This window comes from Panonychus citri, unplaced genomic scaffold (assembly GCF_014898815.1).
Source record: "Panonychus citri isolate SS breed McGregor unplaced genomic scaffold, ASM1489881v1 Contig00111, whole genome shotgun sequence".
NCBI classification, from domain to species: domain Eukaryota; kingdom Metazoa; phylum Arthropoda; class Arachnida; order Trombidiformes; family Tetranychidae; genus Panonychus; species Panonychus citri.
This window is the reverse complement of record NW_026515516.1, coordinates 1,482,062-1,494,222: the sequence shown is the minus strand read 5'-3', so window position 1 is coordinate 1,494,222 and position 12,161 is coordinate 1,482,062. Positions and strand designations below refer to the sequence as shown.

The 12,161-nt window shown below is 30.5% G+C and overlaps 1 protein-coding gene, 1 non-coding gene and 1 pseudogene across 2 annotated transcripts; 2 read left to right on the top strand and 1 right to left on the bottom strand.

The window, feature by feature from the left end:
• Positions 1 to 1,073: 1,073 nt before the first annotated feature.
• LOC128389971 (nuclear exosome regulator NRDE2-like) lies at positions 1,074 to 5,126 on the bottom strand (annotated as a pseudogene).
• Positions 1,860 to 2,025, top strand: LOC128389978 (U12 minor spliceosomal RNA). Its single transcript, XR_008325554.1, has one exon. It is a non-coding gene; the product is annotated as a U12 minor spliceosomal RNA (small nuclear RNA).
• Positions 5,127 to 5,351: 225 nt separating the features above from the next.
• On the top strand, positions 5,352 to 6,557 carry LOC128389970 (vacuolar protein sorting-associated protein 11 homolog). The gene is given in 3 exon segments (XM_053349630.1): positions 5,352 to 5,542; positions 5,645 to 6,238; positions 6,241 to 6,557. Coding segments are annotated over 3 exon segments (1,047 nt in total). The 5' UTR covers positions 5,352 to 5,406.
• Positions 6,558 to 12,161: the final 5,604 nt, after the last annotated feature.

Here is a 12,161-nt window from a genome sequence, read left to right as displayed (position 1 = left end):
TTCAGAATGGTTAATATATTATATGTGTGTGTCTGTGTATCTGTGAGAGAGAGCAAGAGAGGAATAGATTATCTTCCAACTTTCAACATCCATGATTCCTCATGTTTCCTTTTTTCTTTTTCCCCAATGCAAAAATTTCCTTTCAAATCCCATATAACACAAACAACAATAATATTCGATTGAATGTTCCTCAATCTTTCTCTCTCTCTTTCTATCTATCTATCTCTCTCTTAACTATCAACAGCATGTTCCCTTCTAATTTAATCATAATCACTTTGAAGTTGATACAACAAAATTCTGCCTCTCTAATTGCACAAAATCATCATTTGGAAAAGCTTAATGATCTTGTTAATATGGTCAATCGTTTGTGTGTCGTTTAAATGTCGTTTAATTGTCCAAAAATGATCTTGTTTCTACTTGATTGTATATCTCACAAACAAAAGGACTGGAATTTAATTTCTTCAAAGTGATCAAAATAAAAAAAAAATCTTAATTTGATTTAATTATTTTAACCAATTTAACCCATAACATCAGCTAATCATAATTTCCTTCACAACAATTAATCCAAATATTCACTTTACTTACTGTGTTCAATTGTTTTGTTTCCAATTTATCAGCTAATTGTAAACAATTTCAATCTTTTTGTTGATTTATTGTAATAATTATATAAGTATAAGAAAATCAAACAATCAACAAAATTAATCAACCAAATTTGAAACTTTTCAATGAAAATGACCTAATATTTAACCTATTGTTAAATTGTTTCTTATTCTTAGACTGACCTACTAAATTTCATTTAATTACCATTTAACAATTCAACCAATTTAATACAATTTATTAATTGGTTAAATCAAAAACCGCATCATAACCGTTGCAAAAGTAACTACGGAAAATGAATAACCGACTAATTGTCAATCTTTTCAATTAAAAATAATTTTGTTAACATAATCAACACCTTTTCACCTAATTAGTGCTAATTACCAACAATTAAATGTAACAAAAATATAATCATAATTATGATGATATTTTCCTAATTTGGTTTCCCTTTTCCTGATGTTAATCATTTGGAGGGAAAAGTTGATAAATTTAATTTAATTTTCTTTCGTTCATCTAAATATTTGTAATTACATTATTTTCTCAATCAATTAATCTTTTAATCAAAGTCGACGTAACAATTAAAAATATCAAACACTTTCTACATTTTTTTCATCTTTCATTGAGTCCTCACTATCTTCATCAATATCGCCAATTGATTGTCCAGTTTCTTCCTGTTGACCATTAACATCCTCATCCTCATCCTCATCCTTATCCTCATTTTCATCTTCATCATTACATGTTAATAAACCTCGAGATTTCAAAAGTAAATCAATCTCCTCCAATGGAGCTCTTAATCTGATTTCTTTTTCAACCATAATCGTAATCAAATCAGTTAGAAGATGAGGAAAAGTATCAATGGCATCGAGATAAATTATTCTTGACCAGGGACAATGTTGAACTGCCTGGTAAACAATTGATTCAGCTCTCTTGTGGTTTCCATGGGTCATATTGAATTTCAGGTAAAATCGCAAAGTAAAACAATACCTTGATTACAAGGAATGATAAACATCTTTCAAATAGACTATTTATCCGTCTAATTATACCATCGAAAGATTGGAAAGAGCCTTCGATCGAGTCTGAAAGAGAAAAACAAAAAAAAATCAGAAAAAAAGAATCAATTAACTGTTAACTTTATCCAAATGAACAATTCAACATTCAGGGTAATCAGAAACATCTCAATAACAATAATAAATCATTTCGAACTGCAATTTGCTTTTCTCATTCTAACCTATTTAAATGGGTTCCATTCAATAGATTTTCTTATGCCTCAAACTAATGAGTAAGGAAATTATGAGACCTTATTGACCTAAGGTCATCAACTGCCCTTTGGGCAGTTAAGGCCCTTAATTTTTGAAGGGGTTACGGTTGCAATTCAAATGCGTGACTTGCCTACTATTTGCAAGTTGCCTTTGATTGTTAACTTACCCCAACAATTAAAGATGAAAAGTAAATTAGCAAATGGATAAGTTGTTGTATTGTGTGAATTATGATCAGAAATAGTTGGTTAATTTGATAGTTACCTTTGATTGTTGTTAATCGTTTCAGTTCAAAGTGTAATTTAAAATCCAAATGTTGAGACAAGATGAATTTGTTGAACGGATTAATTGGGTGAAAAATCTGTAAGTGAAAAGACAACAATTAACAATTGATTTTCTGATAAAATTTATGTAACAATTAAGTTAATTACCTGTCAACTGTTATTGGAAGTGCGATATTGGTTTCAATTGTTGTGAACAATGAAAGAAATGGTTTATTATCAGGAAATAATTCTAATGCTGAACGACATGTTTGTCGCAATCGAGAGATTGATTTGATTTTTCGACGAGCATCAAATATCAACAATTGAAGGTAAATTGTGAAAATTCCAAGTAAATTACTTTGATCAACTAACCCATTCGAGAGTAAATTGTCACAACAATTAAATGCTTTGTCTGAATCGTCAACAATTAAGAGTAAAATGAGTTTAGAAAATGAAACGTCCAAATAATATTCATCTTCCTCTTGGGTCATCGTATCCAACATTTTCTTTGCTTTCAGAATTGATGGTGAGTTAATTGTTTCGATTGTTTGACCAATGGTGACACTTGTAATTATCTTAATCACTTGGGTTTCTGATTCTTTTAAATTTTCTCCAATATATGAAAGATCAGTTGAATGAAAATCTCTTGAGATACCAAGTAGAAGTTCACAATAATATCGTGTAAATGATAACAAATAGCGAGAATTATTAATCCTTCCGGTGAATAAGTTAATTGCTGTGGCGAAAATGTTAACAGCTTCTTTGGATTCATCAGATTTTTTCATCTCTAATTGTGCTAATTGAAGCCAAACATCTAAATCGTTTCGATAAATTTCCGTCTTAAGATAATCTTTGATTATCTTTTTAACTTCTTTGTACTTAATTGTTACATCAACTTGTTCAATTAGAAACTTTAACCGCCATATAATCAATTCCTTTTCCTGTTTCAATTGTCCTTTGAACTTTTCAATTGATTGAACGAAAACTTGATCTTGAAATGAAGTAAAACCATCGTAAATTGTAACTGGACGTAAATCGAAAAGACTTTTGACCGAAGAAAAAATTGGTTTATCATCGATTAGAAAATGATCATCAAGAATATCGGATGAATCAATGGAACCAAGAAATTTGTGAAAAAAGACAATCAGTTGATATTTAGTTTGATCAAGGCGAAAACGGAATAAAATTCTGGTTAAATCTTCTATGGAAACATTTCTTTCGGTGTCGTCGGCTTGATCGGCATCCGGTCCTTTAACAGGAAGCCAATAATGTCTTTCACGAAGTAGTTCAAGTTGCAACCAAAGTGCTGATTTATTGTTACTAAATTGTTCAAACAACGGCTCCTCTAGTTCATCAATTGGAAGCCTTGAAGGTCCTTGATTAATAGATTTAGTTTTGATCACATTCATCCAACCAAGAGCACCGGGTTCACCGAATCTAGAACAGCCCGAGTCCCAAAAGGGTTCAAGTAACACTTTCCATTCGGCTACAGGTTGTTCCAGGGTTAAAATTTCGGGTGTAAACAGATTAAATTCAATGAGAATTTGCCAAATTGCAATTGATTTCTCTTCATATCCAGACTGCCTCAGGCAAATAGTAAAATGATAAAGACATTTAAGTATTTCCATCTCAAGGTTCGGTGTAATTTGGTGCGTTTGGAAGGTTCCCTCTAACATTGAGGTATAAATATCGAAACATTTATAAAATGCTCGAGTTATTTTTGTAATAGAAAAATATTTAAGATGAGTTTGTAAGAAGAGGAAATAATTTTTCCAAACTAACGGTACATTCGGATGAATGAAAATTAATCGTTTCCACTCTTTGTCAAGATCAAAAGGTGTCGAGGTGAACCTCATTATCTCAAGACGCTCTAAAATAAGACGCATACATTTTGGATTAGATTCCAAAGCTTTTTCAACGATACTGAGCTTCTTTTCTGCTAAAACGATTTCACGGGATTTTCTACAATTTTCCGATGCTGACCAGATGAAACAATCTTCTTGCCATTGAAGAAATTTGAACCAACCTTCGATGTCGTTTGGATGAGATCTCAAGTGTTCATTGAATTCCTTGTTCTTGTTTTGTATTCTCTTCTCATCTGTTGACAGGGAGGAAATTTCTACATCTTTTGAGGCCGAATCTTTGGCGGGATCTTTGGCTTTTATGTAAAATGATGTTACAGAATCATGGAAATCCTTTATACTATCGCCAATATTGCGAGTTTCATTGGAAATGACCTTAAATGCTAACCCAGTTACCGGTATCATCTCGGGTAAATTAATTGTTTCTCTCTCTGTGACTGATGGGAAAGATTCAGTGTCTTCGGGTGTATCATTGATCATCTTTTGTAGTTTTGAATCGAAATATCTTTCGGTTGTACTTTGTCGACCTTCATTCAAAATTTTACGCAAAGATTTGGTCCTTAGGCACTTTTTCTTATCATATGATGAAACGTAGATTGTAAATACTGTCGAATGCTAGATTATTTCTATCTGGTCGAGTATCTTGACGAAAAGCTTTTCAGGCGGAAGTCCAACTTCTTCTAGAAACACTTTGTTACCAAAACATTGCTATTATTTTCCTCTCTAATGATGGTCGGAGATTCTGATCTGTCAGTATCTCTTTTACGACTTTCCCTATTTTTATGACCTTTTCTCTTATCTCTTGATCGACTGGAAGGCGAATCATCATCTCTTTTCCTTCGGTGTGAATGTTTTCGTCTTGTTGCACTTCTGGATCGACTTCTGGAATTACTAGAATCTCGATATTTCTTTGATTTCTTCTTCTTTTTCTTTGCTCTATCTTTCACGGTAACAATTTCTTCGACTAGTTCAAGATCACTATTTCCATCGGCAACAGAATCACCAATCTCTCCAGCTGATAATTTACCTAATTCACCACTTAATTTACTTTCCTTGGCACAAACACCACCAACATCATCATCACCTAGTAAAGTTTCAACCGGCACTTGGAAACTTTGATTATAAAGCCAATCGGTATTAGTAAGATTTTACTAATACCGAAGATAAACTAGACGCCGAGGGAAACATAATCGAAATAGAAAACAATTTAAATAGTTGGAAAATATATACAAACAATTAGATGGAAAACATGATTAAAATCTTCTCCAAATGAAAACATTGAAAAAATTCTTCAATTTTGTTTACATCTCAAGTTGTGTTTAGAAAACACAGATGGCGCTTCCTTCGTATTTACGCCTTTTGTTTACTTTTGTTTCCTTTTGTTTTTAATTGTTACTCTTTAATTGTTGTTAATTTTTTTTATCCATAATGAATTTGATTAATAGTAAATTCTCAAAAAATGTTCGAGATACTTTGATAAAATCGTTTAAAACGTTAGGTCGAGATCCGAGTTACTTTTCTCAAGTCAAACAAGATGAAAGTGAAACTCATTCTTCTGATTTTGGTGAGTAGAAAATATTTTTTTTTAAATTCTAATTGTCATTTAATTAGACTAATTGTTTGTTTCTTTTTTATTTTATTCTATTCTTTTATGACTTTTGTATAGACTCAACTGACATGGGTTCAGAGGAACCATTCCTTGAATCAGCCAATCCAACTAAAATGATCCTTTTCTTGGAATACATTGTAACCAATGAGCCGGACAAAGCAGATGAATCAATTTATAACAGTTTACTTGATTGTTACCTGATTGTTTATAAAAAGGAATCAAATCAAGATGAATGTGATAATTTACGTAAAAAGATTATGTCACTTTTGAAAGACAATGCTGGAAAGTATAGCTTTGAACAAGCAATGATCTCATGCCGGATGAACCATTTTATTGATGGATTATTATTTATCTATCAACAAGCTCAACTTTATGATCTTATACTTGATTATTACATTGAAGTTGATGATGTTAATATGATTGTGGACACTTGTGAAAAGTTCAGCGAGGAAGATGAACGCCTATGGGTTCGAGCATTTTGGTATTTTGCCAAAATTCCGGAAATTGAGATGTCCCATTTACATCGAGTACTTGAAGAGGTAGACAAACGTAATCTAATACCACCCATAAGTGTCATCGACATTTTATCAACCAATTCACCGAATGCCACTTTAACTGCAATCAAAGATTATCTAGTCCGTTGGTTAACAAAACAAGTGAAACTGTTACAAAAAACAATGAGCTTATTTCAGAATATCAAGAGTCAACCGAAAAGATGAGAGATGAAATTGAATCAATTCGAACTCAGCCCAAAATATTTCAATCAAGTCGATGTTCATCTTGTAAGATGCACTTAGAATTACCATCAATCCATTTTCTCTGTGGTCATTCATATCATCAGGGGTGTTTGGAATCACCAGAGATGCCATCAGACTCACCGAGAGACAAAGGATGTCCACTTTGTTTACCTGAGCAAATTAGATTAACAACAATGATCACAACACAAAGGAAAACAATTTCGGTTCCATAATAGATGATGATTAACAATCAATTCCAAAAATTAAATTTCTACATGTACATACATATATTCATAAATATATCTTAAAGAAAAGATTCAATTCCAAATAATCTATGTAAATATATCATCATTATCATCGAATCTAATATATATATATGGTCAAGCCTCCAGCTGATTGTGTTATTTTCCCACAAAGAGACAAAATAATTTGGACAATCAAAAATCCTCCAAGATAAATGAAGAAAGTTAGAAAGTGAAATTGTAATTGCTGTTAAAAAATGTCACAACAATTATCAAAATTGTCATTCATTGTTAACTCTCAACCACCACCACCAAAACAACAACAATGATAATGAATTGAAATGGAATCACTTAATTGCTGGTTAATCAACAAAAACTACTCCTGTTAAAACCTGTTACACTTTTACAACAATTTAACACCGCAACAAATGATTCATGTTTATTAAATAATTGTAATCAGTAGCAACAATTACAATGAAACCGCCATCAACATGAACACCATTATTATCACCAACACCAACATGATCACAACACCACCAACAAGAGCAATTTAATTGAACCTGTTAAATGTTAATTCCTAATTAATAGGAAGAGAGGGATAAAAGAAGGAGTGAATTTTCATGAAATCTAATTATCGTAGTTGCGGTTGATTGTTGAGTGTAAAAAAACTCACACACACACAGACAGAAAAGCAGAAAAAAAAAGTCAAATTGAAATAATTAGAAAAGAGAAACAAAATTATAAATTATTATCATTAGTTGATACGTTAATTAGTTAGTTATTTAACTACACAGAATGATTAGATTCCCAAACAAATAACAACAAAATAAATGGTCATTAAATTACTATTAGTTAACTTCTTACACTTAAATAATATAAACGTAGTCACGATTAGCAAGGTAACAGAAATTAACTACAAATTCACCCAAGACTCAATTCAAAAGCTTTTTTGATTTAATTCCCTTTTTTTCACACAAATTTAAAGTTAATTTTAAAGATTCTAATCATCATCATTATAATTAACAATCATTATCATTACCATGATTTGTATTAATCAATTTGAGAGAGAGAGAGGAGAACTTGTTTTCTACTAAATTTTTTATTTAACTCGCGATTAACTTGATTGTGTTAACCATTTTCATTAACATCACAATTGATTCTGACAAAATTGACTGCGAGAAACAATCAGTTAATTTTCAACTACTATTACGTGTAAATTGTTTGTTGATTGTGCAAAATTTAACTATAAACAATTTAACTGAACCACAAGAAAAATTAATATCATTTACAATTAACTAACTTTCCAATATTGTTGATTGTTGAAAACAATTAGACAATCAAAAATACTCATTTAATTGTCTCAAACCATGAAAGTCAATTAGATGACAATTGAATGTGTTTGTTGATGATTGGAAAACAATTTATTTAATTGTTTATCAAACTATATTTAAACTCATCATCAGGATGTATCCATCTTCACTTATTAGTTAGTTAATTGTTTTAAGGTTAATTTGCATAAATGAAGAGGATGAATGATGATTAAGCTAAATATTTGTTTTCTAAATTGTTTATCATCCTCATCATTTGGAATCGGAAATGTCAAACAAATGAACTGAAATCGACATGAACCTTGACCCTTACTCTTGATAAACTGACCTTTTCTCATCCTCATCATCACATTGCCTCATTATCATCATCATCATGTGTATTTTGACACATTCAACATTGAACAATTTAAATAATTAGTTTGAAAACTTTGATTAATGTAATTAATTTAGTTTGAAACTAAAATCAATTCTTCAACTGAAAATATTCAATTTACCAAAATTTTCAATTGATTAGTTGATTATTTCGCGTTAATTTAGTTTATTGCAACCAACAATCTAACAATTGATTGATTTCTAATGATGATTTGATTAATTAATTCAATTAACAAGTAATTTAACTTTGGTGTAAACACTTAATGATTTTTTCAAAAAAACGCAACAATTAATAATCAAACCTTTAATTGCTTCAGGCTGATTAATTCTGATTGATTGATTTAAATTGATTGACACTTTTCATTTGGGTGGTTGATTATCATCATCGTCTCATAATATAATCTTAATCATTGTTAATCACAAAACCTTTGACAATTTAACAATTATTGATTAAACTGTAAAGATTAATACTTAATTTGATTAAGAGCTAAATCTAATTTAGTTTGATTGTTATCATTAAATAGAAAACAAAATTATACCAATCAAAATGTTAATCATTTTAATGATTAACTGATTCACCAAAAATCATGAACCTTTAATTGTAATCACGATTTTAATTGTTGAATCTTGATTAATATTCACAACCAACAGAAGCTGCTTCTGAATTGTTCAATTGGTTACAATTAAACTCAATATATTTTTACAATTAACTTTGTTTTTTTTTAATTATGAAATGATTACAATTAAATTCAGTCAAATTTGAGTAAACGGCAGTGGTAAACAATAATTAATGTTTAATTGTAAGATGTTTAATTAAATGAATATCAATCAATTATATTGAGAAGAGAAAAAAAAATTTTCTATAAAATATAAAAAAAGAAACTAAATTAAATTTAATTTCTGTCTTAAGTCTGAATGATTGATGAGGATCAACAACAATTTACCTTTAATTAACCAATTGGCTAAACATTTGGTTAATCAATTGAAAGGTAATTAATAATAATAAACTGTTAATATGTAATAAGATTCAGATGAACAAACTTGACAAGTTTGATTGTTTGATTACAATTATCATCATCATTACGAGTAATCAGTTAATTGAACTATTAATTGCGAGCAAATTACCAGTTAATTGTCAATTAGATTGTAAAATAATATCAAATTTAATTCGGAATCAGGAATCTTAATATCAAATCGTCAGCACGTTGTCATGGTGATAGCATCTCTTAAAGATGAGGATGGAGATGAAGATGAAGATGAAGATGAAGATAAAGATGAAAACATTGTATTGATTTGCTATTGATTGTTAAAACTTTTGCCAACTGTAAATGTTAACAGGCAGACACTAAATTAACCTGAATCGTTTTAAATTGTTGTTGAGTTAATCACAACAACAAGTGATAAACATGAAACCAATTGAGCAATTTGAAGTGTTTTTGCTGAACTATAATTGGTGATTTAGTGTGGATGATGAATACATTCCATACTACTCTGGCACAGGAAGGGGTGGGGAATACTACTTCCTTTCTTCCGTCCCTCCTCAAACCCCACCCCAAATGCACTCATGCATAACCAAAATAAACAAAATTGTAATCAGTCAACCGTGAATAAAATTACGCAATCGTGATCAGTCAACCGTGAATAAAATTACGCAATCGCTTAACCTTGAAAATTTACCGAAAGTGTGATCACTCAATCGTGAAAAATTAGGCAATCTCTTAACCTTAGCTAAATCTAAAAGTATAAAAGGCAGGAAGTTCATACATGAAGTATAGTTTCATTTCATATTCAGAATGGATAACAGTGAAGAAATTTTGTTTAGTTATTCAGCTAACTCACGTGGTGAAGTGAATCACTTTCTTCTAATTAAGAAAAGAAAGATGATTCATTTGTTTACCGAATGTTTATCAGTTCATGGACACCATCATGTGCAACTGGTGATGTAGCTGATGGACCAAACTTCAGTGTCAGTGTTCATTAAAGAAATTCAAAAGGTTCTCTTAGCTTTGGATGATCCGATGGGATATCATTACATCAAAGATAAGCTTTCAAGTCGTATATGATTGCTATTTTGAAGAGTAAAGACTTCTCGGAAAAATTTGAAGAAGCTTTAACCAAACATGATCAAAAGTAAAATGTATAAAAGCCAACTTCATATCCTGAAAAACCACAGTTTAGTTTTGTGAGCAGAATGGATAAGTTGGAAATTATTTTTGATTATAAAAGGTGTTCAAGACCAATAACACAACATTATGTATTGGAACGGAAGCAAGGCGATAATGGAACATGGACATATCAGATGTGTATTTACTCTTTGTTTGCTCCTGGATTTCGAGATAATCTTGTTGATGGGCCGACCTTTTACATCAAGTGTACATTGGAAGAGTTCAAAAGAGTTCTTCAAGAATTGGATGATCCTATGGGTAATCATGAAATTAAGAGTGATGACTTTTTCCCTCGGACATTACCATCGTTCCATATGGTAACGGAAAAACCTGGACTCTTTACTTATCATCAAGCAATGGTAAAGATTGAATACGATGTTAAATTTTTCAATTCTTATCAAATTTCTGTTTTGAAAAGTAATGATTTTCAAGAAAATTTAATCATATACTTGTAAAATACAAACAGTAAATAAAAATGTTTAATCGAAAAAGTCTATTCATTTACATGAAAATGTTGAATCAATTTACTCACTTAAGGATTGATGAAATAAAAACGCATGTGAAACGCGTCATTCTCATGTAAAGAAGAAAGGATAAAAGTGAAAAATTTTGGAATTGGATGAATAGAGCAAAAGCCTATTCATTTACATGAAAATGTTGAATCAATTTACTCACTTAAGGATTGGTGAAATAAAAACATGTAAAACGCGTCATTCTCATGTAAAGAAGAGGATAAGTGAAAAAATTTTGGAATTGAATAAATAGATCAAAGCCTATTCATTTACATGAAAATGTTGAATCAATTTACTCACTTAAGGATTGGTGAAATAAAAACGCATGCAAAACGTCATTCTCATGTAAAGAAGAAAGGATAAAAGTGAAAAATTTTTGGAATTGGATGAATAGAGCAAAAGCCTATTCATTTACATGAAAATGTTGAATCAATTTACTCACTAAGGATTGATGAAATAAAAACGCATGCAAAACGCATTCATGTTGATAATGAGTGGAAAAAATTAGCAAAAATTAGTTTATTGATGTTGACGAAACATGATTTGATGGCTTGCTTTGCAAATGCATTATCATGTATCTGATTTTGAAAACTAAACATTTTCTTATAAAAAATCCCTGTAAATCCTCTTGATTTAATAATAATATTTGATTAATATCGTCGATAGCTGCAGTATAAGAATCAACTAAATTGTTAGTATTTTCATCACCAGTTGATGAAACTTCTCTCTCTTGCATTGCAGTGCAGCTACTTCTAAATCAGATTTGAGAAGTGAAATCTCATTGAAAATGACATTAAATCCTTCGCCTCTTTCCAACATTCTTTGCCATAACGCGAAACTGTTTCCAATAGATAAATAAAACGCTTCCATATCTAAAAAGAAATAAAAAGGGACAAACGTAAAATCATTAAAATACATTTAATTTGTAGAAGAAATTTCATTGCTTTGATCAGATACATTTAATTTTTGTTCAATAATTTGTTCGTAAAAGGAAAGGGAAAGTATAAAATCAGGTTGGGAATATTGATATAAATCGATGGCCATTTCTAAACTAATTATGGCCTCGTTGTAGATAAAAAAGTTCATCCTGAATTTCTCCATCGGAACTTGTAATGAAACTGATGGTGGACATTTCCACTTCAAACGTCTTACAAAATTTCGAACCCGCTCGACAAGATCTTCAAATCGTTCATTCAGGTCAATTGTGATGAAATCATC